Below are 27779 nucleotides of genomic sequence, written 5' to 3' on the forward strand. Positions count from 1 at the left end.
GTCAGGGCACTCCCCTGGGTGTGGGCTCAATCCCCAGTTGGAGGCATGCAGGAGACAGCCACTCTGTTTCTCTCTCCCATTGATGTTTCTCTCTCTCTCTCTCTCTCCCTCTCCCTCTAAGAAGTCAGTAAAAACATATTTTTTTTTAAAGAAAGTAAAAGTTCTTGATACTTGGGATATAGTTGGATGTTGGGGATAAAAGGGAAGTAAAAAACAACTATATTTATAGCCTGGGGGGAAAGGCTGCATGGTAGTATTCCATTGTATAAATGTATCACTTTTTTTTTTTTTATCACTCATGTACTGATGGGCACTTGGGCTGTTTCCAGATCTTGGCTATTGTAAATAACACTGCTATGAATATAGGGGTGATGTATTCTTTCTTACTATACGGCTGTGAAAAAGAAGGAACTCTTACCCTTTGTGATGGCATGGATGAACATGGAGATTATTATGCTAATTGAAATAAGCCAGAGAAAGACACCACCATATGATCTCACTTATATGTGGAATCTAATAAGATAAACTGACAAACAAAATAGGACAAGAGGCACGGAAACATGGAACAGACTGGCAGATCTCAGAGGGAAGGGGTGTGTAGGGAACTGAAAGAAACTAACCGAAGAATATATATGAATATATGTATAGCCCATGGACAGACAACAATGTAGTTAAGACTGGTGGTGGGGAGGTTGGGGGGCTGGGTGGAGGGGGGGGAAAGAGGGAGGAAAGGGAGGACATCTGTAACAGTGTCAACAATAAAAAAAAGATGCATCATAGTACAATTAACTATTATTAGCCCCGGCCAGTGTGGTTCAGTGGTTAGAGTGTTAGCCCACGCATCAAAGGGTTATGAGGCACATGCGGGACGCAACCAATCGATATGTCTCTCTCACATTGATGTTTCTCGCTCTTTCTCTCCCCACTCCCTTCCTCCCTTCCACTCTCTAAAAAAATCAATGGAAAAAAATATCCTTGGTGAGCATTAACTAACTAAATAAAATAGCTTATTGGTTGTCTATTATGTATCAAATACTAGATATTCAAAAATAAATTATATCCAATCCCCATCTTTATGCAGCTCAAAGTCTAGTGGTGGTGAAATAGCAAAACAGTTACAATATAATAAAATGCAAAAATAATATTGCTGTACTGAATTCTGTCTTTCCAAAATTCATATGTTGAAGCCCTAACTCTTAGTGTGACTGTATTACATACAGGGCCTTTAAGAAGGGATTAAGTTAAGTGAGGTTATAAGACTGGAGCCCTGATCCCATAGAACTGATGCCTTTATGAGGAGGAATAGAGCCCTGGCCGTTTGGCTCAATGTACAGCATCAGCCCGAGGACCGAAGGGTCTAGGGTTCAATTTCCAGTCAAGGGCATGTACCTTGGTTGCAGGTTCAATCCCCAGCCCCAGGCAGGGTCGTGCAGGAGGCAAGCAATTGATGTGCCTCTCACATCGGTGTTTCTCTCTCTCTCTCCCTCCCTTCCTTCCACTCTATCTCGAAATCAATGGAAAAATATACTCAGGTGAGGCTTAACAAAGAAAAAAAAGAGGGCCCTGGCCAGTTTGGCTCAGCGGTTAGAGCGTCAGCCTACGGTCCACAGAGGCCCAGGTTTGACGCCGCTAGGGTACTTCGGTTGCAGTTGGTCCCCCGCCCTGGTTGGGTTGCGCGAGTGGTGGCCACTCGGTGTGTCCCTTTCATGTCAATGTTTCTTTCTCTCTCTCCCTCTTCCTCTCTCTCCCTCCCGCTCTATCTGAATAAAAAAGTGGAAAGGTGTCCTCGGGTGAGGATAAAAAAAAAAGAAGAGGAACAGACACCAGAGCTCTCTCTCTACCGTGTGAGGACACAGCAAGAAGGCAGCCATCTGAACGCCAGGAAGGGTCCTTCTTCACCAAAACCTGATCATGCTGCACCCTGATCTTGGGACTTACAGTCTCCAGAACTGTGAGAAAATAAATTTCTGTTGTTTAAGTCACTCAGTTCATGGTATTTTGTTATGGCAGCCCGAGCTAACCAATATAAATGTTATGTACACATTCTGGGTGAATTTCAAGGAAAGAGTAATCATGATGTCAAATGCCACACAGAGGTCTAGTAACTAAAGATCGGTGTAGTAAATAGGCCGTTGATGCCATTCGTGAGAGTGATTTCAGTTGATTAGTAAAGAAGACTGAGTTGGACTACAGACTTTTCTAGTGAAAAACAAAAAGAAAGTAATGAGGGAGAACAAGTCTTACCCCACATTAAATCATGATAAAATGATAACTATTACTTCAATGTGGCATTACTATAAAAAGCATGTACCAAAAACTCAAATAAATGACCAAGAGACATCTTTGTATATATGTGTGTATGTAAATTCAATACATAACTTTAAACGTCACCACAAATCAGTTTTAGTTTTTAAGTTTAGGTTTATAATCATTTGGAGTTAATTTTTGTATGGTATGAAGTATGGGTCAAGACTTTAAAAAAAAATCCTCACCCGAGGATATTTTTCCATTTATTTTTAGACAAAGTGGGAGGGGGAGAGAGAGAGAGAGAGAAACACTGATGAGAGATACACGGCTGGTTGCCTCCCGCACGACCCCCACCAGAACCTGCAACAGAGGTACGTGCCCTTGACCAGAATCGAACCCACAGCTCTTCAGTCTGTGGGTTGATGCTTTAACCTTTGAGCCAAACAGGCCAGGACTCAAGACCCTTTTTTATATGAGTCTTTAATTGTTCCAGGATTGTTTGTTGAAAAGCCTATCCTTTTTTTTTCTTTTCTTTTTCCTGTTTGGATAACCTCCGCCTTACTCCTTTTGCCACCGACTAGCCTTTTCTCAACTGCTGAAAATCAACTGGCCAAATACACTAATCTATGTGTCTATCCATTCACTTATACTGTACTAACTTTTTAGTTTTAAATCAGATAGTGTGGCCGTACAACTTCTTTGTTCATCTTTGTCAACTTATTATTTTGTGTCTATTCCAGCCCCTTTATTGTTCCATATACATTTGTAAATATGTTTAAAAAAATTTTTTTTTCCTTCACTGATTTTAGAGAGAAAGGAAGGGAAAGGGAGAGAGAGAGAGAAACATCGATGAGAGAGAACATCGACTGGCCGCCTCCTGTATGCCCCCCACTGGGGATTTGGCCCACAACCTGGGCATGTGCCCTGACCAGAAATCGAACTGGTGACCTCTTGGTGCATGGGTCGACGCTCTACCACTGAGCCACATTAGCCGGGCTGTTCCATATAAATTTTAGAATCAGCTTGTTTATATATACAAAAAGTCTGGTAGGATTTGTATTGGGATTTAAGCTATAGATCATTTGAGGAGAATGGACCATCTTAACAAAATAGAGTACCCCCAATCAATAAACATAGTCTATCTTCCCCTTTCTTTAGGTTTTCTTTATTTCATCTGTGTTCTATAGTTTTCAACATAGAAATGTTGCATATATTTTGTAAAGTTTATACTTATTCATTTAATGTTTTTTGGTCTTACTATAAATGGTACTTTAAAATGTGTTTCTGCCCTGACCAGTTTGGCTTAGTGGTTAGAGTGTCGGCCTGCGGACTAATGAGTTGTGGGTTCGATTCTGGTGAAGGGCCCATACCTCAGTTGTGGTTCGTCCCGGCCCTGGTCAGGGTCCTGCAGGAGGCAGCCAGTTGATGTGTCCCTCTTACGTCGATGTTTCTCTCTCTCCCCCTTTCTCCCACTCTATCTGAAGATAAATAGAAAAATATCCTCGGGTGAAGATTAAAAAAATAAAATAGGCCCTGGCCAGTTTGGCTCAGCAGTTAGAGCATCGGCCTGTGGTCTGGAGAGACCAGGGTTCGGTTCCCGCTAAGGGCACGTACCTCGGTTGCAGTTCGTCCCCGGCCCTGGTTGGGTTGTGTGGGTGCCGACCACTTGATGTGTCCCTTTCACATTGATGTTTCTCTCTCTCTCTCTCCCTCCCACTCTATCTGAACAAAATATTGAAAAATGTCCTCGGGTGAGGATCAAAATAAAATAAAATAAAACAAAATAAAATGAAATGAAATGAGATAAAATAAAATAAAATAGAGCTCTCCCTCCCAGAGGGAGCACACCTGTGCCTTTCCCCTCCCCCACTTTCCTCTCCCCTCCTCTCCCCTCCCCTTCCCAAGTTTATAAATAAATAAATAAATAAATAAATAAAATGTGTTTTTATTTCCAAATATTCAATACTAGTACATAGAAGTTAAATTGACTTTTTGTATAACGACCTTGTGTCCTGTGACCTTGCCAAACTCGCTTCTTAGTTATAGTAGCTTTATTATAGATTCTTTGGGATATGCTACCTAGACAATCATGTTGTCTACAAATAGAGGCAGTTTTGCATCTTCTTTTCTAATCTCTAAGCTTTTTCTTTCTTCTCCTGCATCTACGTTCATCAGATACTGATTTTGGAATCAGGATAAAATAAAATGTGTTAGGAAGTGTCCCTTCTCTTCTGTTTTCTGGAAGAGTTTGTATAAAATTGGTGTTATATTTTTTCTTAAGTGAACCCATCTGATTCTGAAGTTTTCTTTGATGGATGGGACATTTTAAACTACAAATTCAATTTTTATAACTATAAACCTATTCAGCTTATCTAGTTCCTCTTGAGTAAGTTTTGGTAGTTTGTGTCTTTCCAGGAATTTATAAATTTCATCAAAGTTGTCAAAATTATGTGCTTAACATTGTTTGTTCCTTAAGTATGCATTTAATGTCTAATGCATTTAATGTCTATAAGATCTATAGTGATGTTCTCTCTTTCATTTCTAATAGTAATTTGTGTCTTTCTTCTTCTTTTTTTCCTTGGGCAGTCTGGGTTTAGGTTCATCCATTTTAATACACTTTTCAGAGGACTAGTTTTTTGTTTGACTGATTTTATTCTAATTTTCTGTTTTTGGTCTCATGCATTTCCATTCTTATATTTATTAGTTCATTCCTTCTGCTTCCTTTGGGTTTAATTTACTCTTCTTTTTCACACTTCTTAAGGTAGATGTTTACATCATTAGGGTATCATTGATTGGAGACCTTTTTTCTTTTCTAATGTATTTAATGCTATGAATTTTCCTCTAAGCAGTGCTTTTGCTGCATCCCATGAATTTTTTTTTTTAATTTATTTTCTTTATTGCTTTTAGAGAGGGAGGATGGGAGAGGGAGAGATAGAAACATCGATGAGAGAGAACATAGACTGGCCACCTCCTGCATGCCTGGCTGGTGTGGCTCAGTCACTGAGCATCAACCCATGTACCAAGAGGTTGCCGGTTCAATTCCCGGTCAGGGCAGGTGCCCAGGTTATGGGCCTAATCCCCAGTGCGGGCCATGCAGGAGGCGGCCAGTGGATGTTCTCTCTCATCGATATTTCTATCTCTCTCTCTCTGTCTCCCTTCCTCTCTCTCTAAAAATCAAAAAAGTAAAAAGTAAAATGGATTTCTTATAAATGACATATAGTTTAATCTTATTTTTTCATCCAATTTGACAATCTCTAGTCTTTTGATTGATATGCTTAGATCATTTATATTTAATGTGCTTATATGTTTGATTAGGCAACAATAAAGTCAGCACTGATCTGACGAAAAGAATACTTGGTAAAAGTTAAACTAAAGGCTTGAATTGTGAATAGGAAGTAAAATGAAAAAAAAAGAACAAGTGTAGTCTATTCTTCAAGAAGTTTGATGTAGAGGAATAAAATAAATAAGTCAGTTGTTAGATGGCTAGCAAGTTACACAAGTTTTTGTACTGTCTTTTTTTTTTATCCTCACCCGAGGACATTTTTCCTTTTTTTTTTTGTTCAGGTAGAGTGGGAGGGAGAGAGAGGAACAGAGAGAGAGTGGCTGCCACCCGCACAACCAACCAGGGCCGGGGACAAACTGCAACCGAGGTACGTGCCCTTAGCGGGAACCGAACCCGGGTCTCTCAGGACCGCAGACCGACGCTCTAACCGCTGAACCAAACCGGCCAGAGCTGTACTTTCTGATGAGAAACATTTCAGCTAATTTTTGAATACGGATATTAGATTAACACCATAATTTACAGGCAGTGTGAATTTATGTGTAGTATTTTGAATACGTACTTAATGTACACAAAAGGATTTTTCCAGGGGAGAAATTTATTAGAGTTTTGAAAAAGAATTTCCAAATATTTAGACTTATCTACATTGGCAGTTTATACTAACCTACAGAAAGCACTGAAGAGGTAAAATAAACAGCCTTCCAAGACAACAAAAATGACTGTTTCAAAATAAGGCTGGAGAAAAAAAAAGTGAAAGTATTTTTGGTACTAACAAACTTTGTTTTATTCCCATTGCAGTTACTGCATTCAAAAGGCAAAGTTTATCTGGAGACTTGAGAATGCTAATTTATTTACTCTGCAGAAAAATTCTACCTTGAATAGTTGTACAAATATTTTAAGTGTTTTACTTTAGGTTTTGTTTATTAATGTTTTTTTTTCAATAGTATATGTAACAAACAAAACTGGTTATGTTCAATTTTTTACTATTTGGTTTTTGTAAATTACTTAGATACTTTTAGATTAGGTCTGGGTAAGCTATACAAGATAAAAAAAATGTGAAGAGTATTAAATCAAAAGGTAAGATACAGAGTAAAAAAAGAAATGATCAAACAGGGTAGATTTCTAACATGTTGGAATGAACCTGGGGAAAAAGTGTATTGAGGCCCTGGCCGGTTTGGCTTAGCGGTTAGAGCGTTGGCCTGCGGTCCAGAGAGACCCAGGTTCGGTTCCTGCTAAGGGCCCGCCAGTATCTCAGTCTCGGGCCCTGGTTGGTTGTGCGGGTGGCAGCCACTCGATGTGTCCCTTTCACGGCGATGTTTCTCTCTCTCTCCCTTTCTCTCCCTCCCACTCTGTCTGAACAAAAAATGGAAAAATGTCCTTGGTGAGGATTTTAAAAAAAAGTGTATTGAGTAGGCATAGAGCAGGAAAAAAACACACACAAAACTTCCTAGCCATGACCACTAGATGGCGCAACGATGTTGCAGGACTTAAACTGAATGACCTAAGCACTCAAAGTTTTAAGGAAAATCCCCAAAGAAATTAAACTTCTCTACACTAGGAAGAACTGGAATTGTCTGTGCTGTTTGGGTTGTAGGATGATTTGTGTGTGTATGATATTTGTGTGTATTTTTTTGTTTCATTATTTGTTTTGTGTGGTGTAAATGTTTTGAGCTTGTATATTTCCCCAAAATATTTTAGCCTCTCTGAGTCAACAGCATCCTCCACAAATGGTACTTGGAGTGATAGAGGTGATGATGATGGTATCTTCATACTCCTAGAATAACTCAATTCTAGATAGTATTGCTACAGAAACAACATATTAGAAAAATTAAGTACTACAAGAAAAAGTCTATCAGCAAATTATTTAGTAGCAATTAAAAATACTAAATGTCTGATCCAATAAGCTAGGAGACCTTACTGAGCAACAATGAGCACTTACTGGAATTAGGGGGCCAGGACTCCCGGTATTCACTACTTGTTTGAGTTCTGGGTGACTTGACCCGAACCTGGAGAGCCACACAAAAATCAGAAGAGTTATGACCAACAGGAGAATGCAACAAAGAAATTTAAATTTAACATGTGCACCTAAAATACACTCTTTCTACCATTATCTTCTTCCACAGTATATAAAATTGGACATATTTATCCTAACAATAATAATGCACATTTATAAAAGGCTTTCTAGTTTTCAATGCATTTCCCATATGTTTCTCCATCTAATGTGAGCTCATTCGGGGGTGGGGGTAGAGGGCAAGGAATAAGCAGTGAAGAGAGAACTGTGGGGCAAAGCATCACCGTTCATTAGACCGTAAACAGTTGCTAGGAGTAAGAGATATCCCGAATTCCCTCCCTGGATTGTCAAACCATGATGAAGAGGAAAACCGAGGAGAAAATCATCTGTAACCTTTGGCAGGGTCTCATCTTTTAGCATTGCCTTCCTCTAAATTAAAATTGATAAAATTAAGCTTCTTCGGGATCTTGCCTAAGAGAAACACCATAGAAAGAGGATTACCCTTCTTTCTTGCTTCTTCTGGGTCTCCATGACATGCAGGCGCTCCATGAGACTGGAGATGCCCTGCTCCAGGCTGTCGATGGTGTGGTGCTGAGGGTCGTGGCCACTGAAGCTGTTGCGCAGGCTGCGGAGGGCGTCGCGAACAAGCTGCAGGTCACTGGTCTGTGGGCAAGAGTGAGGTGCTGCTGGCGTGGTGCAGTGTCAAATATATATTTTTAATCCTCACCCGAGGACATTTTTCCATTTTTGTTCAGTGGGAGGGAGGGAGAGAGAGGGAGAAACATCGATGTGAGAGAGGCACATCGACCGGTTGCCTCCTGCACGACCTGACCAGGGCTGGAACTGAACTGCAACTGAGATATGTGCCCTCGACTGCAATCGAACCCCTGACTCATTGGTCCACGGGCTGATGCTCTAACCACTAAGCCAAACCAGCCAGAGCCATATTATTAACCACATCCCAACCACTGCGCTTAAGAAGACATAGGGGGGAGGTTTCCAGAATAGATCTTTTAGTTTTGAGGGAGGAGGTATGAACTATAGGAAGTGTTCCTCCACAGAAGTGGGCCTACTGTTTGCCCACTAATTCTTGATTTTGGATAATAAGTACCTCACATCTTTACATACCCACAGATGCAAGAATTAGGGAAGTGGGATGTAAAAAGCCTAGTCCACCGGCAATGGCTAAGGTACTCTTCTGGTTTTAGCTGGAAGCAGCAGGTCTGTACTCAATCTTTTTAAAAAAAAATTTTTTTCTTTACTGATTTTAGAGAGAGAGGAAGGAAAGAGAGAGAGAGAAACACTGATGAGAGAGAACATCAACTGGCTGCTCCCTGCATGCCCCCCACTGGGGATCAGGCCCAAAACCTGGGCATGTGCCCAGGCCGAAAATCGAACCAGCGACCTCTGGTGCAGGGGTCGACGCTCAAGCACTGAGCCACACAGGTCGCACTGCACGCAAATGTTAAGAACCTACCCCTCTGGGCGTGATTGAAGCAGCTCCTTTCCCTGCCACTGGAGGGAGAAAACCATTGCTTTGAGAGTTGTGACTGGTGTAGTTGGCCACCTGCAGCAGCAAGAAGAAATGATGCTTGTTACGAGAGAATTCCAAACCAAGAGGTCCTGTCTTGTCTTTCTTACTTTTTTTTTTATTCCTCACCGGAGGATACTTTTCTATTTATCATCAGACCGAGTGGGAGGGAGGGGGAGAGAGAGAGAGACAGAGAGAAACATCGCTGTGATAGAGCCACATCGACTGGCTGCCTCCCACATGACCTGACCAGGGCTGGGGATAAACCAGGTACGTGCCCTTGACCAGAATCGAACCAGGGACTCAGTGGTCCACAGGCCGATGCTCTAACTGCTGAGCCAAACCAGCCAGGGCTCTTCCTTACATTTATCACTTCCTGGCATACTGTATATTTGTTTCACGTCTCTCTCTATTACAATATGAGCTCATGAGTGCAGAGAGTTTTTCCCTTTGTTCACCAGGCACTGTTGAATATAGAATGAACACAATGGAAATCTCAGCCTGTTGGCCCCAACCAGCTCTGCCTGGCCACCAGAAGGCCTAAGAATGCTGCTCCCACACCTCCGGCCTTTGCTCCAGTAATTAAAAAATAAGGACAGTGACTAACATTTCTTGAGCCTGATTCTGTGCTGGGTGGATCTACAAGGGCTGTGTTTAGTTATCTGCCTGGATTATCTTACGTGTTCTTCATAATGGTAGAGAGGGCCACTTCTGTTTTCCAGATGAGCCTTATTTCTAAGGTTCAGAAGCTAAGCAAATTAAGGTCACACAATGGTCAGACGTGGTCAAGATGGGCTCTGAAACCAAATTTTCTTATTCTGGAATCTGCATTCATAGCCCCCTCACCAAACTGCCTCCTAACAAACCAACCTGTGGTCTTGGTTCTGTCCTGAGTCAGAAAGAGAACCCTCTCTTTGCCCTTGTAAATGTGGGAGGGAGACCCCAAGCTGGAGTTACCTCATCTGCCTCTCTCTTCATACAGTGAGCCAAAAGGACATCTTTGTGCTCCAGCTCCCGCTCTAGATCCACCTGTAAACCAGAGACTAAGTCAGCAGAGCATTTCTTCCGGCCGCAGGGCAGGAAAGCCAGCAGCTGAAGATGTCCCCACCTGCTGGTAACTGGCCTCGGAGAGTTTCCGGAGTGCTTCCTCCAGCTTGGCCTGGTGGTGCTGGAGGAGGCGGTCCTTCTGCCCCAGCTCTTTCTGCAGTAGAGAGAGAGCTCAGATGTGGGCAAAGCCAAGGATGTTGAGCAGTTCACCCTTTGCGATGCACTTTCCACAGGAGGAAAGCCGAGCATTGGGGGAACAGTCCTTCTTCAAGCTACACCCGGAAGACATCACACATCACAGCAGTCTTGCACAGCGCAAAGGATTCTTGGAAGGGTCAGGAGAAAGGGAACTACTGTGTGGAGAAGGACCACTACATGCTATCCATGCTAGTCAGATATAAAGGTTAAGAGTGAACTGAAGTTTCCACACTCCTAGTTCTGTGCTGCTTCTCCTAGCCATGCTCTCTATCTTCAGGGTTAGTGAATCCGGGGAACACAAAAAAGGATTCCCTGGCCAAGGGTAAGGATACCAGAGTACTTTCAGTGGTTCTCAACGTTCCTAATGCCACGACTATTTAACACAGCTCCTCATGTTATGGTGAGCCCCAACCATAAAATTATTTTTGTTGCTACTTCACAACTGTAATTTTGCTACTATTATGTCTTAGGCGACCCCTGTGAAAGGGTCGTTCGACACCCAAAGGGGTTGCGACCCACAGGTTGAGAACCTCTGAGTCTTAAGTGCTCTTTGATCAACAGCAACAGTGGGCTGTTCATAAAAGGTCAGATGGAAATCATTTCCAAACTGATGTTCATTCTTACTTTGTATTCTCCCAAGAGCCGGTTCCTCTCATCCAGCTTCCTCTGCAGATCCACCTGCAAGAAGGATAAGGATTCACTGGCATGCAGGTTGTCTGCCAGCCCCACAGGAAACCAGCTACTCAGTAACCAGAGTTCACGGGACAAGCACAGAGAGGGCATGGCGACGGTGAAAACACACAGCTGCTCTCCATGTCTCTAGTCAGACAGACTGTAGAATCACAATGCAGCCTCAGTGTCTGTGTCCTCAGAGTTGAAGGGCTTTCCCCTGGGAACAGAGACGAGTCTTACAGGGAATAAAATAATTGCAGACACTGAGAGCAGACAACCTGAAATTAAGATAGTTGAGTTTAGGATAGCAGATCTAACAGGACTTCATTTTGCTCCTGGGGTTCAGTGAGGTCAGAGTTCATTCATTTAACTCACATTCTGGTTGTGCAGCTCATCTTTGTCCATATTTGCCCGCAGTAGTTCTTGTTTGAGCTGAAGAACAGATGTGTCCTGCTGAGTCAACCTCTGCTGCAAGGCATCCTGCGGGAACAAGCATACTAATTATCGTGGTCCCAACTAAGCAAGCAGCCAGTTATTACTAAAAGTTACTGAGCCCCTCACTGCGTACCCAACATTAGTCTGGCTAGGCAGGGTGGAAGTGACTTCAGGGACTGCCCCAGGAGATGAGCGGGGGTTTTTCTGCCCCTTTCCAGGACAGTAGCATCTAAAGGAAAGTCCTGTCCACTGTCCTAAGCTGAATGAAACCTGATTTTTCCTCCACCTAGTACTCACCATCGCCCTCTACTTCATTCCTGACAGCATCTGTCCTGGAGAGAGATTTTTGGGCTCAAATAGACTTAGGTTCAAATTACAAGTCTACCACTTACTTTCATGACCGTGACCTTGGGTGATGCACTCTCCTTCCTCCCACCCTGGATTTCTTGTCTGTATCTTGGGCATATACTCAATCTACCTCTCTGCCGACTCCCTATTTCCTAGAGGGCTGGGACCTATGTCTTCCTGCCACCCTATTCATACAGCAGCCCTGCCTGCCAGAGCCCACCTGCCAGGGCTTCCATGCCTAATGTGGACCAGGACTGGGAATATATTTCCCTGCTCAGAACTGTGCTTGGTCTAATGGTTCCTCTTCCCGGTATCTTAGCATCTTACCAACTTTAGGCTATTTTTCTCTCAGCTTGGACCCACTCCAACCATGGTGACCTCCAATGGAACCATGGACTGGAGCTACATTCCGGTACATTTACCCTGACTTTCCTCTCTTTACCACCCTCGCAGAGAAACGGCGCGGCTCTGGAGAATGTGGGCCCATCCCTGAATGTGCCGTCTGCCACGATGGCCCCCGGCAAGGGTAGTCTCAGAGCCCTGGCTTCAGCGGCTCAGAGGAGCATTTCTCAAAGTGCGCCCCACGACAGAAAAACGCTTCTGTAGTTAATTATTCTAAAAACTTTTTAGGGCCAACTTCTTTATGAGAAACCTCCTCCGGTCTTTTAATATGTTACTAGTCACTGTGACTCTTCACGTTGGTAGGGCAGCTTTCAAATTTACTTTATCATAGAGCACGTTTGTTTCCTGAAATATCTCAAAGGACCAAGGCTCGGAAACATGCCCTAGTCTAGCCCACGGATACAAGTGGACGGAAGAGGGGAAGCAGCAGCCTAAGAACACCCCTTTCCACATCTAGGCATTTATACCGCAGGCATACTCCCACCTGGGTGAAATAACATGTATCCAAGGTTGTCAGCCATATCACTGTTTGTATGAGCAAAAGCAATGAAATAATCACATATACATATCCTGGCACACTGGGCAGCCACAGAAGGGCCTAGGAAGGTCTTTCGGGACTGAAATAAAATGGACTCCAAGATAATTGCTAAGTGAAGAGGAGTGGCGTGGCAAGCTGTATTTCCTGTATACTGTTATTTGGGGGGAAATTATATACATACATTTTTGTTGGTAATTGACAAGGCGTCTCCAGGAGAGAAAACTAGGTGACTGGGGGACAGGTCATTAGTCAGACTTTTCAAGGATTATCCTTTTGTACCTTTTTATCTTTAAACCATTTGAATATTATTAACTATTTGAAAACTGAATAAATTATAATTTTAAGAGGATGTTCTTCTTCAGCACTGAAGAAAATAGATAAAAATGGAAACTAAAGACAACTATGAGAACTGATTGTTTTTACAGAGAGAAACAAATAAGGCAGCACAGAGGGAAGCACCAGGAGGCACAACCCCCAGAAATAAGCCCCAGCAAAGTAGAGGTACACACTCCTTAGCACACCTCACTCCCACCCACAAAGCCCTCCCTCTGCTAACAGCACGGAGCCTGCCCACGGCCCCACCAAAGTGTACAAGGAAAGACTACAGGACCCATCCAGCCTCCTAGCACCCAGCAGACTACTTTACCTTGCAGTGAGTTTATTGAAAGAGTTAAATGTTTCTTTTTACCTTTATCCCCTGTAAGTTTCTGGCTTCTTGTTTACATTTCAGCAAGTCCTTCTGCAAACCAAATATACTTAGATCAGATAGGAGCAGCTGGGCTGCTTCAGAAGCATTACCTCATTCTGTCAGCAGAACACAGAACTCAGATAATCATTCCATGAAAAATTAACCCTCTGCTGAGGCAGAAAGCAGGTCTGGCCCAGTGAACAGCACAGGCTGACCGCAGAAACAAGAACAGGGCCACTGCATTCTGCCCTGTGGCAGCCAGGTTCACTGCCCAGGCAGCAAGGAGTCTTGCCAAGAAAGAAGCCAGCACACGTTCCCAGCGGCTCTCGTTCCTGTAGTCAGCGATCTTCACCACCAGGAAAACAGCCATGATGATCTAAATCCCTCTCTCTGGAAGATGTGATCATATCTCAGTATGCCTACCCCCAATGTCTTAAATGATTATCTTAGCTTCTGATGTTCAGGAAAGGGTTAGACTGCTTCTGATTCTCCAAGAGCATATCGTTCTTTATGGACCAAATAAAAACACATTTAGCCCAATAATGAAATACTAAGTAATTAACCCTCCGTTACAATAGATTAAATATACGCATATGACTGTCACTAGGAAAGAGATTGTAGGAGAGGAACACCCATACCTCAGACCCACTCTCTTCTTACTGCATCACATCATGAGTTAGAAGTGAACATATCTGAAATGGTAATGTTGACCTGGACTCCATGGATGGCTCCAAAGTTATGCCAATAAAATTCAAGTCAGTGAGTGTGTGTGCATGTGCTCTTGCATATTTCTGGGGAGAGGGTTAATGGCTTCAGTTATATACTTATGACTCCAAAAATATTAAGACCCACTGACCTAAAGGAATTCTGGGAAGTATTCATTACGAAAGAAACTGGACTACGTTTAATAATATTGTATTGTATATCTGAAAGTTGCTAAGAGAGTAGATCTTAAAAGACCTTATCACAAGAAAAAATGTGTAACTGTGTGTGGAGTCTAGTTAACTAGGCTCCACTGTGGTGATCATTTTGACATACGTGTATATATATATATAAAATATATGGAATCAATAAGTTGTTTATCTGAAACTAATGTTATATGTCATAATTAAAAAAGACCAGATTGATAATAGATCCAGTCTTTATTTTAATTAAAAAATAAAAAGGATGACCCTGGCCAGTTTGACTCAGCGGTTAGAGCGTCAGCCCGCAGACCAGAGAGTCCCGGGTTCGGTTCCTGCCAAGGGCACGTACCTTGGTTGCAGTTTGTCCCCGCCCTGGTTGGGATCATGTGGGTGGCAACCAGTCCATGTGTCTCTCTCACGTCGATGTGTCTCCCTCTCTCTGTTCCCCCCTCTCTCCCTCCCGCTCTATCTGAAGATAAATGCAAACGTGTCCTCAGGTAAGGATAAAAAAAAAAAACAAAATGACATAGATACCTATTACTCATTACTGAGATTAAAAAGATGTTACCTTTTTGCCATATTTAGGACATACTTGTCTCTTTCAATTAAAGGTATAATACACATACAAATACAGCCAGAGTCATGAGTTTGCATCCCTTCCCCTCTCCCTATTACTATCCTGAAGTTTGTGTGTAACATTCTCACAATTTTTTTCAAAGGTAAAGTGTACATGTCCTGACATACCTTTAGGTCCTGATTCTCCTCCACACTCTGATCCAGACGACTTTGGATTATAATCTGAATATAAGGCAAAAAGAGATGGTTACGCACCTATGCTATGAAACAAATACTGATTGAACACTTACTACTGGGCACACAAAGAAGAACAGAAAACAGCTCCCGCCCTCTAGTGGAGGCAGATGCCCAGGGTGATGGAAGCACATGAATATGGAAGAGTTTAGAATGAGTAAGTGAGTGTTGGGTGCAGGAGGTTGGGCAGGGAAACGGAAATAGCAAGGGATGAAGTTGGAGAGAAAAATAGGGGCCGGATCATAAAACGCCAGTGAGAGCGATGGGGAATCGATGGAAAGTTTTAGGCAAAGAGGTGACAAATGAAGTGTGCCTTAAAGGTAAATTATTATCACTGTTTTATAGAAAGTGAATTAGAGGAGAACAGGAGAGGAATCAGGAAAGCCAGTTAGAAGGTCACTGGAATACTGGGCATAGGGCTGAATTAAGGTTGTGGCTGTAAGGATGGAGAAAACTGGATGAAGTTATTTAAAAAAACAACTGACAAAACTTTGTGACTAACTGGACGTAGAAGGGTCAGAAAGACCTCAAGGATGACATTTAGATTTCTGTTCGGAGTATTTGGCTACATGGATAGTGATAAAAAACAGGATCCAAAAGGACAAGTAGTTTTGGTGAAGGCGGGAGAAGGGGAGAAAAGCTGTTTAATTTGGGGTTCAGTGGAATGGAGAGACATAGGGGTACCAAAGTGGAGGCGATCTGAAGGCAGCCGCATGCTGCATACATACACCCAGAGCTCACAGGGCGAGCTGAGCGAGGAGCAAACATGAGACACAAGGTCTGCGCCGGGGGAAGGGGATGAAGCACGGAGGCGGCTATCGGCTATCGCCCTGGGCTGATGTGCGAGACCAGGGGGGCCCAGGGGGGCCCAGAGCGGCCTGACAGCACCAGCACTCACAGCACAGGCAGAAGATGGGGACTGGGTGTGAACTCCAGGAGGGTGGAGTCCTAGGCCTGTTTTTCCATTAGCAAATCTCCAGCACCCTGAGGCAGTGACTGGCACAGAGTGGGCCCTCAATAAATATTTGTTGATTGGATGAATGAAAGGAAGCAAAAAAGAAAAATACTCTAAAATATAAGAGGAAAACCAGGAGCCTGGCCGGTGTGGCTCAGTGGATTGAATGTCGACCCATGCACCAAGAGGTTGTTGGTTCCATTCTGATTAGGGCACATGCCCAGGTTGTGGGCCCAGTCCCCAGTGGGGGGCATGCAGGAGGCAGCCAATCGATGTTCTCTCTCGTTGATGTTTCTATCTCTCCCTTCCTCTCTTTCTGAAATCAATAAAGGAAAAAAAAAGGAAAACCAGGAGAGTTGGAGTTAGGGAAGAGAGCATTTATTTATTTATTTATTTATCCTCACCCGAGGACATTTTTCCATTTTTTGCACAGATAGAGTGGGAGGGAGAGAGAGGAAGAGAGAGAGAGAGAGAGAAACATCGACGTGAAGGGACACATCGAGTGGCTGCCACCCGCACGACCGACCAGGGCCGGGGACAAACTGCAACCGAGGTACATGCCCTTAGCGGGAACCGAACCCGGGTCTCTTCGGACCGCAGGCCGACGCTCTAATCGCTGAGCCAAACCGGCCAGGGCGGGAAGAGAGCATTTAAAGAAGGTGCAGACAACAGGGTCAAATGCTAAACACAAATCAAATATATTATGAATCGGATTATTTGGTGGTGTCACAAAAGAAAGGGCTTACCAGTTGTTCCTCGGGACTGACCCCTGGTTCACAGCGCGCCAAGGGCCTCTCCTGTTCATCTTCAGGTAAGGACCCATTGAGCAGTAAGGCCTGAATAACCACAAGGGCAGAAAGAAACTTAATTCCCATCAGAAAACAGTCTAGGATTGGCTTGGTAGGCTCATCCCATATTGAAATCACAACTGGGCTTCCTCTAGAAACTTCCTTGGTAATTTTTGATCCTGCTCCTTAGGTACCTCCAATTGTTCATGTTGGGTGTCTCTGCAGTTCCTCTGGTCAGGCTGATGCTCTAGGCCTTTCATCTCTCTAGAATCACCTGAATCCTCTGCCCCAAGGGTCCTCGGCCCCAGCAAATGATCTAAATAAACATTCCTCTCAGAAGTGGCATTCCAAACCAGAGCCACTCAAACTGAATTTTGCCAGCTGGGAAGTGAACTAAAAGCAGTTTAGAATTTCTTGGCATACAAAAGTTTATTATAATAAATTAGTTAGAATTTAAAGCACTGACTTGGATTTGCTTTAATAATTCTGCATTTTCACTCCCTAAGGCAACCTGGACAGAACAAGAGGGAAAACATATTTGCAGAGAAATATGAGCACTCATTTCCACTCCCCACACCAGGCTCTGTCTTCATTACAATATGGCAGGGGAGGGAGCAGACTTACCCTGAAGCTAAAGGAAGCTCCAACCCCAGGCCCCTCACCTGTACTGCCTTCCCAAGGTTTTATATCTAAAATCATATGCATAATCTGTAATCTTAGTCTTAAAGACGGCCTCCTAAATTGTGTACTTTTGGACTCACAGAACTTGGATCTACGCCTGCAGATAGGTATCATGAGACCTACCAGCTGAATGAAAGATTTAAAAATGTGTCGTCATTTTACGTCATGCAATTTTCTCAATCCAGAGAAGAGTTACAGAGGTTAAATCCTGTTTTAATAAATACAGCAAAAATTACACCACAAATGTTGATATATAAAAATCCAACCACTGCCCTCACTGGTGTGGCTCAGTTGGTTGGAGCATAGTCCCATGCACCATAGGGTCACAGGTTCAGTTCCCAGTCAGGGCACATACCTGGCTTGTGAGTTCGATCCCTGATTGGGGTGTGTACCAGAGGCAACTGATAGATGTTTCTTTCTCTCTCTCTCTCCCTCTCCCTTCCTCTCTCTTTAAAAAAAAAAAATCAGCCCTGGCCAGTTTGGCTCAGCGGTTAGAGCGTCGGCCTGCGGTCCTGAGAGACCCGGGTTTGGTTCCCGCTAAGGGCATGTGCCTCGGTTGCAGTTTGTCCCCGGACCTGGTTGGTCGTGCGGGTGGCAGCCACTCGATGTGTCCCTTCACGTCGATGTTTCTCACTCTCTCTCCCTTCCTCTCTCTCCCTCCCACTATGTCTGTACAAAAAATGGAAAAATATCCTCGGGTGAGGATAAAAAAAAAAAAAAATCAGTAAAAAATGTACTGGTTTAAAAAATTCCAACCACTGGTTGGTCTACCAAGCGCTAATTAATAATAAAAGTTTAGTAAATCAAATTAATGTGTTTACCCCATGGAGTTATGGCAAGAGGTACAGACAACTGTAAGAAGTCAGAGCTGCAGGGAGCTAAGCTAAGAGGGGGCGACATTACAGAAAGACAGCTTGGTGGCAAAGTGTTCGGTGGGTTCTAACTAAGGCTGACTAGTAAATCAGACATCCTGGGTGTGGTTTCACATTCAAGTTGTTCACCACCAAAGGAGTTAAGAAGCCCAGTGGATGCTGTGAGCCCCACTGTATTCTGTGATGGAACTGAATTCTCACTGTGATCGGGTGGCTCACTGTGAATTCCATCCTCTGTTTGCTGAGAATATCAGGATGCTGACTTTCTGCCTATCGATTCTTTTCTTTTTCTGTCTAATCTGCCATCGGATTTCTCCCAGACCGAAAAACGCAAATCAAACTGAAAGCCAAACTGCTGGATATCTATGTTCATATAATGAAATTATCCGGGGGGAAAACCTGGTTGGGTGTAATCCCAAAGTTTTCCATGTTTTAATACTTTCAATTAAAGGACAACACACATACAAACCATTCCATTAATTAAACCATTCCTTAACGGAGTGGCAGAAAAGAGATCTAAAAGGCAGATCTTTTAAAAATACAGAGAAAATGGGGGAAATCAACAACTCTCCTTGGAGGAATGTTTTGGCAGCAAACCCCTCTCAGTGCCTGGGGCACACATTATGCAAATGGTTTTGCCACAGCACCAATCTCCGTTTTTCTTCAGGAACCCTTTGTCCCCTCCCTGCTGCGGGCTGGCTGGGAGCACGCCCTCCACCGCCTGTCGGCTGCCAGAGCCACTCACATAATGTGGGCTTTGTTTGCAGCTCCATAAATATTTGACAATTCAGAAGTAATGCAGTTCCCAGCACAAACAGAAAGGAATATTTCTAGGCAGTTTCAGGGTCATCAGCATACTACAAGGACTCCACCAAATAGAGACAGATGCATAAAGACAGAGGGTTGAGGGGTCATTTCAGGGTAGAAACTAAGTCAAATGGGTCAGCTGGCCTCTGGGAGATTTCCTGAGCTGGCACTGAAAGCATAGGAAAAACTGAAGGGCTTTGCTGCTCACAGAAAACCTCTCTAACCTGATCATCAAGACTTGGCATCCACTTGCAAACACATTAGGAGTGAGCTGAATTCCTTAGCTAGATCCAGAGACCTATGGCATTACTGGCTCTTGCACCTTCCCTGAAGAACTCCTCGGGACAGTCCTGACTCTTCACAGTGCCATTACTTGGTGGAGGCTGCAACTGCAAGTGTGGGGCGCAGGGAGGGCAGGGACCCCCCTGGAAGCAGAGAGCCGGGATAGGGCCGGGCAGGCTCCGCGCAGGCTCCCAGGCGTGCAGAGCTCCTGACAGTCGTGTTGTAAACAAGAGGGCAGATGGTCCATGTAAGAGGACTGTACTCACATAAAAGGAATTTTCTGCCCTTTGTGTACTACTCCCTCCATCTAAACCCCCCATTCAACTCTGACCTCACACGAAACTGTCAGTTTATTTTCAATTGGTACCAGTGACTTAAGAATACTAATCAGTTGATGAACCAAGATGAACAAAGAGGGAAAGAGCTACCTGTAATCCTGATATCATTTTCTTGGCTTCCTCCATTTCTTTTTCTAAATGTTCTTGTTGTTCCAACAGCTGTTCTTCCCATGAAGCCTCCAGACAGGTTGCGGGGCTACCTGGTGGCCAGTCTCTGGATAATGGGGAGTCTGTCTCTACAAAATGAAAGGAGGGAGCACAGTTCATGTCGAAGAAACGGAGTTTCCGGCAGACAGCGTTCACAGTCCTCGCGTTCACAGGTTCAGGTCACCTGCCTACTGAACCTGTTCTCACTGCACAATCTGGACTCGCCACCAGGTGGAGTTGTGAGACATAAAGAATTGGCAATTAACTCAGGCCCCGGCACTTACTCTGTTGGGGAAATATATCCGCTCCAGCAGTTTAGGAAGCAATAAGACCTCCTCTTTGGGAGTCTCGGTATAGGACATAAGATTTTACTATTAATGCTCTAGAACTGGCATTCCCAGAGCTTGATCCTGCCAGGTACAAAGAGGGAAGCTGCCAGAGGCAATGAAAACAAAATTCCTGTTGTTTGCTCTGGAGCCTCAGAAGGGAGACCTCAGCCCAATACTCCTTTGACCATTCTGTCTTAATTGACCCCTTTCACAGATAAGTGTCTCATACAGGAAAGGAACCAGTAAAACATATTTGCACAAGTTGTTTAATCAATCTCTCTCTCTCTCTCTCGTTTTATTTTCCTGCCTTTACAATCTCTTTGCTCTGACTTCATTCATAAAAGTGAATATAGTAAGTCTAATCCCTCTGGGTGGTTGTGAAGATTAAATGAGGTCACTTCTGCACAGGGCCACGTGGTTCCTGGCCCAGAGCAGGCACTCAATAATGCTCTCCCTCTCCCTCCCCAGGGTCCCAGGAGGGTCTGACTCAGTAACATGACTTACTCTGATACTAATGCCGGGCTAGATGGGGAATGCTACAAGGAAGAATTTAACCAGTCTTTCTTCTGAGGGCTTCAGTTTTACTGTATCACCTGATAGGTGAATAAAACTCTATCTAAATCACGTTTTTACTTCTTCCATTTCCCCCTCTATGTTTATGTAAGTAAACAGACAGCGGCTGGAACAGAGGAAGGAGAAGTCTGAACAAAGGGAACTGCTGTGGTCCTTTCCGTAGACCTCATACCAAGCCTGATGGAGACCCGCTCTCCCGTATGTCCTCAGACACCTCAGCCCCTCCTCTATATTCCTGCTCCCAGTTTAAGTTAGGGAAGTACTGAAATTATTTGCATAACACAGAAATAATAGAAAATATCTACTTGAGTAAGGCTTCTGATTGTTCAAAAGTCATTTCCTAATTCACAGACAGCTGACCGCGGAACAACCTGCAAGATTTTTGACAGCTGAGACATCGAAAGTGACATTCTTTAAGGGGATAACTACATTAATTGGCTCTAATGCATCAGAGCCCTCTAGCTGAGCCTGTACAGACTACGGAGGGCTCAAGCCAGGGAGCTTATAGGTAGATAGTTAGGACCCCCGAATTCTTCAGGCTGAGGGCTCTTCATTGAGCCAACCCAGGCAGGCTGAGAAATAGTACCTGTCCTGTTCTCTATTCCTTCAGAGGGAATAATCACAAAGTCTGCCTTCTCCTCTGACTGGGTGATAATGGATTCACTCTTGGCACTGTGGATAGGACTGGGTGAAGTCAGGCTGTGATGAAAGGAAGAGAAACAATTATTATGAACAGTTGTTTAGAAGCCAACTTTCATAATTTATCCCAGAGACATGTTCTTATTCATCTTATTCCTACTGCCTAACACAGTACCCAGACCACAATAAGAACAAATTGTTGTTGCTGTTGTTTAAAAAAAAATTTAAATTGATTTTAGAGAGAGAGGAAAGGAGAGGGAAAGAGAGATAGAAACAGCGATGAGAGAGAACATTGACTGGACATCTCCTGCATGCTCCCTACTGGGGATCTGGCCCACAACCTGGGCATGTGCCCCGAATGGGAATTGAACCGGAGACCTCTTGGTGCATGGGTCGACGACGCTCAACCAGTGAGCCACACTGGCCAGGCAAGAATAAATATTTGTTGAATGAAATGAATGTTGAATAAATAAATGAGCCAGTCCTTGGAAATCTTTTCCACAAGGTTGCTTTGAAGCTTAATTCATTGAGAAGAAATTTATCAGGAGGATGGGTAATCAAGCATTTTAAAGAGCTTCAAGGGTTTTTTTTTGTTTTAATGCTCACCCAAGGATATGTTTTTATTGATTTTAGAGAGGGGGCAAAGGAGAGAGAGAGAAATATCGATGTGAGAGAAACATCGATTGGTTGCTTCTCATATGTGTCTAGACCAGGGATTGAACCCACAACCTTTTGGTGTACGGATGACACTCCAACCAATTGAGCCACCTAGCCAGGACATGAGTTATTTTATTTTTCTTACCACCACCACCATCCCTGGACCCAAGTTCAGAGAATGATGTAGCATGTGCTTTAGTATCTTTGGGAAACTTAAGGAAAATCTATTTCAATACACTGATCTTTCACAGACACCAGCCAGACCAGCAGAGCAGTCACAACAAATGCGCTGGGCTGATGCCGAAGGAGGGCATGGAGCGAAAGTGCCTCACAGGGAGAAGCTGCCGGAATGTGGACAGTACCAGGAAGGACAAAGGGGCAGTGATCTGTCAACAAAGCTAGGCCCTGATAAGGAAAAGGGTACCAGATCAAAAGAGGAAAGGACCTGCTTGGAGATGGCAAAGGTTCACTTGATTTATTCCCAGAGTTACTTATATTTCTGCCACACTGTTTTCAAACTGGCATCAGAAATCTCGCAATAATTCTTAAGTTCTGATATAATTACTAGCCTTGGAAGGAACTGGTCAGACTTTTAGGGAAGTGGAATTTTAAATCCTCAGAACAACAGCAAATCGGTAAAACACGACGGGAATGTAAGGCTCGTGCTTGCAGCTGGAGAGCCCTTGCACCTTGAGAACATCAGCACTGAACCAATCTCAGGGCTGTGGGGCCTACAGGCCCAGCCCCCTCTCAGGGATTCTTTCCAAATCCATCACCTAGACAACAGTGACAGTGTCTAGGATTCACTGACCCACTTAATATGCCCTGAAGTCTCCCAGGCTAATCCTCACAGCCACGATCAGGAGTTAACATTTCTTCTTCCTAGAAACCAGTGAAAACAAGAGGCACGCACAGTGGAGGTGCCTAGATATTTCAAAACCCCTGAAGCAACCTGAGGACCAGGGTCTCATCCTCCTTGTTGTCCAAAGTTTAAAGGCTTCAGTGGGAATGACCTCAACCAGTAATACATTCTTATCCTTATTAGAACACAGAAAAAAAATTAAAGTTGTTTGCTTCTTCAAATTAAAGAAAGGAACTTAACCATATCTACAGACCTACAACCCAAACAGGTAAGAAGGGTGAAGAGTGGCAAGAAGTGGTACTTAGAAAAGGTAACTGTCTTCTGGAACTCGCTTACCCATCTTTCACTGTGTGGGCCACCTGACTTCCAGGCCAGCATGCATTAGCTGCTGGAAAAGTGCTAGTCTAAGGGTCCTATGTCATTTACAAGGAAACAGTTCACCTTCTCATAGAAAGTGGGAAAGTGCAGAAAGAGGCCTGCAGCAGCTGCTCCTCTTTGAGAAATAAGACACTTCCTCAGCTGACAAGGTGCTATGGGTGACATGTCTCACTGTCTGCATCGGCGGGACCACAGTGGGTCATGTGTGAGACGAAGGTGGGGTTGGGAGTGTGGTGTGAACCTAGGATGCTGGAAAACTACTTTCCTAACAGCAGAGACGCATGCTCAGCTCCACCTTCTCCCTCCAGAGTGAGCTGTCTCCCATATAAGGGCAGAAGGAGGCGGATGTCTGCATACCCAACCCCAATGGGGGAGTGGTAGAGCAGCCAGAAGAAAACAACATTTCTCTGTCTTGAACTGAGGCTGCCAGTGTGTGAGGCCAGAGAGTTAAGACCATGAAACTAGATGGCCAAGTTAAAAGAGGAAGAAAAATCCTGAGGCTAAAAGAACCTCATGAATGAGGATGGTGCACTAAATCCTCTGCCTCAAGTCAGAGGAAAGTATCTTCACACTAATTAATTATATGCTGTAGGCTCCCCCTGACTAGCTGTAAAACGCTATTTCATAAAGAAGTAATCCCCTGCATGCCATCATAACCTCTCAGACCCGGGAACAACCGATCGCAAGTCAGGTCGGACCAATACGCTTCATTACTACAGGTTTAACATCTCCAACCTTCACTTATCAGGCAGGCGGTCCTCCAGCAAAGATACTTGCGACCTCGAGTCAAATGAATTTTTAAAAATAGGGAAAGGGTGGTAAGGAGAGTCCCGTTCCCTCCTGAAGTGCCTTCCCTTAGCAGAGACAAGGCGGGCAAAGGGCCGCTCCTTCCCCTTTTGGCTCCAGGTCCCCAAACCCACTGTATTTTATGATGATGATCCCAGGCCAGCAGCCGGTTCTCCCCAAAATAGCGCCCCCACCCATCCGCGTCTATCTCTGGCCAACAGTACCCTCCAGTCCTGGCTCTGCTCCCACTCATGCCCCCCACCTCCAAGGCCAGAGTGGCCTCAGCTCACCATTTGACTTGCGTCCCTCCCATGGTCCCCCTCCTGGCTCCGGCTTCAGCGAGCCTGCTTCCCTGGGCGAAGTGGGAGGCTGGGAGTCACAGCGCTCCCCAATTCGGGCATGTCTCCCCGACTGGGGCCGAAGAACCGCTGCACGGGCAGGCCACCGACCGGCGCTGCTGGCCCCGGCCGCGGGAGACGGCGGGGGGCAGAGGCCGGCGTCTCAGCCCCAGGGACCGGGATGCTCCCGGGTCTGGGGCGCGCGGTCCCCGCGGCTCAGACACAGCTGCAGCCGGGTCTGGGCGGAAGCCGCCTCCCCTCGCAGGCGGCGGGTCCCCACCGGCCGCATGGTGGTCTCCGCGGCCGCGCGCTGAGCCAGCCCCGGGGCGCGGGCATCTCAACCCATCTTCCTCCGCAAGAAATGGTCCCGCGGTTCCGGCTGCGCAGCCGAGTCCGGGGCAGCGAGCGGGCGGGCGGGGACCCCAGCTCCGCAGCGCCTCCCAGTCCCCCCTCCCGCCTCGCCCCTCCCGGGCTGTCACAGCGGCCTGGCAGCGCCGGCGCGGACCCGGGCGGACCGGCGGGCTGCAGGGGCGCCCTGGGCTGGGGGCACCGGCTAGGCAGGAGGGGCGCGGGCCGGATCTCCTGATCTGAAAATGTTGCCTTCTCTACCCTGAGCCCCCCCTCTCGGACACGGGGTCGGGGTATGTAAAAGCCACCTCCTTGAGGGTGGGGTCTCCCCCGGAAACCCGCGGAACGGCCATCTACCCCCACTTTCTCCTCGGGCGTTTCGAGTGTTCTTTTTACCAACTAGGAAACATTTTGTTTGGATACGGTGACTGGCTGGCCTGAGGTCTTGGAAGCAACAGGCCGGCAGGATGTCCCTCGAGGACCAGGGGCAGGGAATGAAACACTACGGGCTACCTTTCCAATCTTAACCTTCTCCGGGTTAGGGGGCACATCCCGGGGTCTCCTGGCCTTCATGGTCACTAGGCCATTAGATGGGCTCCCCCTGAGCAAGGGTGGAGGGAGGGGACAGATTGTGCCCAAGCTGCTGGATCTCAGGGAGCTGACAGAGGAACAGGCAGGGTGCTGACAGCACCCTAAGGAGGTGAGTGAGGGTCGACTTACAAGAAAAGAAAATTAGGAAGGCGTGAAAGACAAAGAGGAATGCAAACTATTCTCTGAGCCCTTCCTAGAAGTGTCACCATCATCCCACTGCAGTCTGATTTCCAGTGGGTCCCTCATTCACCCTCTCACTGTGGCTGCCCCTCTGAGTTCTGCCCGAGTGCTCTCAGGAAGAAATCCAGGTCTGTCTCTGTCTCTGTCTCTCTCATTCTCTCTGTCTCTCATTCTCTCCCCCCCCCTCTCTCCCCCTCCCCCCCCTCCCTCCCTCCAACACTGGCAGGCACTGTCAGGCACAGAAGAGCAAGAGGCCAGTAGCCACGCAGGAAGCAATAGATCTCATTATACAATGAAACATCCTTTGAATCTGTGCCAAGTGACAGTCAAAGCAGCAAGCGAGGAAGAAATGGTTTAGATTCTCACTTAAAGCACACCTATTGCTTCATAGATACAGAGCTTCCTTTTGGGGTGATGCAAATGTCTTCAAAGTGCATAGAGGTGATAGTTGTACAACATTACAAGTAAAGTACCAAATGCCATCGAATTGTACATTTTAAAATGATTAATGGTTGCCCAGTCAGTGTGGCTCAGTTGGTTGAGCATTATTCCGTACACCAAAAGGTTGCAGGTTTGATTACCAGTCAGGGCTCATGCCTGGTTTTAGGTTTTATCTCCAGCTGGGGCATGTATGGAAGGCAACTGATTGATGGTTCTCTCTTACATCGATGTTTCTCTCTCTCTCTCTCTTCCTCTCTCTAAGCATTTCTCAGGTGAGGATTTAGAAAAATGTAAAATGATTAATGGTTAATTTTATGTTATGTGAATTTTATACATAAAAAAGCGTATTTATTAAATATGAAAATAAAGAAAGTTGAGCAAGGTTACCAGTATATTAAAATGCTAGGAGAATGCCATGTGACCTCAATAAATTAGGAAATAGTCCATCAAACTAAGATGGAATTTTATGAGGAAAAGAAATAGGAGGGGAAAAAACCAAAGACACATAAATACATATAAGACAAAGAACAATTAGGCTTACTTAGAACAGCCTAAGCTGGATTGAGGTAGGAGAGAAAAAAGATCAGAAGAGCATAAATTAAATATGATTCAGCAATGAAATGAAGTCAGTAAATAAGCTAACATGATCTGGAGATGTGTTTACAGGAGCATGATTTACATAAGCCAGGAAAGTAGTCTTTTCCTGCCACTACACTTGGCATTCATTAGGCTTTTATGAGAGCACTGTGTCCTGTCTGGGTTAGTGCACTTGGCTCTAAGGCATATAGACAGCCTTCCAGCTAGAGTCACATATATCATTAGCCTACTCGAATATGTACTAATCTGCCACAATTCCCAGCCCTATAAATGAAAATTGGAAACATTCTAATGTTGTAAGACAACTCTGCTCATTTTATCTTGCTGTGAGCTTTATACAACCATCTCAGGCCATATCTTAGAGTTACATCCAGGCACAAAAACAGCGCAGTGGAAGTGGTTCTCATAAACACTGGCAGCTGGTATACAAGCATCAGAACAACCAGGCTGGCCATGCCAGGTCCCAGCCATGCCCCCATGTGGACACAGCTAAGTACTGGCACAAAGTGTCCACATGTGGAAAATTCACCAGCATCCCACCCTACCCTCCCTGCCGGCACAAAACCAGAAGACAGTGCTGAGGCTACCCCTTTAAGGCCAAACATTCTCTGAGGAAAAGAGACAGGGTTTAGGTGCCAAATGGCCTGCTGTGTTACTGTTTGAGGCTGAGAACCCTGAGAGTCCCCAAGAATTCAGCTGTTAGCTAGGACTGGAGTGGTAAAGAATCCGAGGCCAGTTACCTGGAGCAGCTGGACTCAGACGGAGACCTCTGCTGCCCTTCGTACTGCTGCACCAGAGCTCGCACGCTCCAGTACGGATTCTCGATCTCCTCGTCCATGCTGCTGTTCCTAAAGTCAGAGGGCACCAGCAAAGGAGAAGGTGTCAGTCCTTCAAGTCAACAAGTACTGACAGATGGCCACTCCTGTGAGCACTACGGGAAAAAAAGATGAAGAAAGCAAAGCCCCTGCCTCAAAGACACTTGAAACCTAGCAGGGAAGACAGACACAAAAACATGTAATTTCACCACCTTTTGCAGCACCTCAGGATCCTGCTTGGCAGACACACACCGCCAAAGCGT

At 45.0% G+C, this 27779-nt stretch overlaps 1 protein-coding gene across 4 annotated transcripts in view; it reads right to left on the reverse strand.

Moving 5' to 3' along the window:
• The window catches only part of DIXDC1 (DIX domain containing 1), a 70709-nt gene that overhangs the window by 7927 nt on the left and 35003 nt on the right, over nt 1–27779 (reverse strand). For 2 of the 4 annotated variants that reach the window (XM_036258813.1, XM_036258815.1), the window contains exons 5-18: nt 27442–27549; nt 21471–21583; nt 20315–20319; nt 19926–20069; nt 16814–16903; nt 15047–15100; nt 13398–13448; nt 11362–11466; nt 10939–10992; nt 10178–10270; nt 10027–10098; nt 9016–9105; nt 8040–8201; nt 7467–7533 (exon numbers count right to left, since the gene is read on the reverse strand). In XM_036258813.1, the coding sequence (XP_036114706.1) occupies nt 7467–7533; nt 8040–8201; nt 9016–9105; nt 10027–10098; nt 10178–10270; nt 10939–10992; nt 11362–11466; nt 13398–13448; nt 15047–15100; nt 16814–16903; nt 19926–20069; nt 20315–20319; nt 21471–21583; nt 27442–27549 (1208 nt within the window). Of the gene's footprint in view, nt 1–7466; nt 7534–8039; nt 8202–9015; nt 9106–10026; nt 10099–10177; nt 10271–10938; nt 10993–11361; nt 11467–13397; nt 13449–15046; nt 15101–16813; nt 16904–19925; nt 20072–20314; nt 20320–21470; nt 21584–24496; nt 24950–27441; nt 27550–27779 lie in introns of those variants that run through there. The other 2 variants (XM_036258814.1, XM_036258816.1) reach the window with 2 other exon arrangements.

The sequence above is a fragment of the Molossus molossus genome, unplaced genomic scaffold (assembly GCF_014108415.1).
Source record: "Molossus molossus isolate mMolMol1 unplaced genomic scaffold, mMolMol1.p scaffold_m16_p_13, whole genome shotgun sequence".
Classification (NCBI taxonomy): domain Eukaryota; kingdom Metazoa; phylum Chordata; class Mammalia; order Chiroptera; family Molossidae; genus Molossus; species Molossus molossus.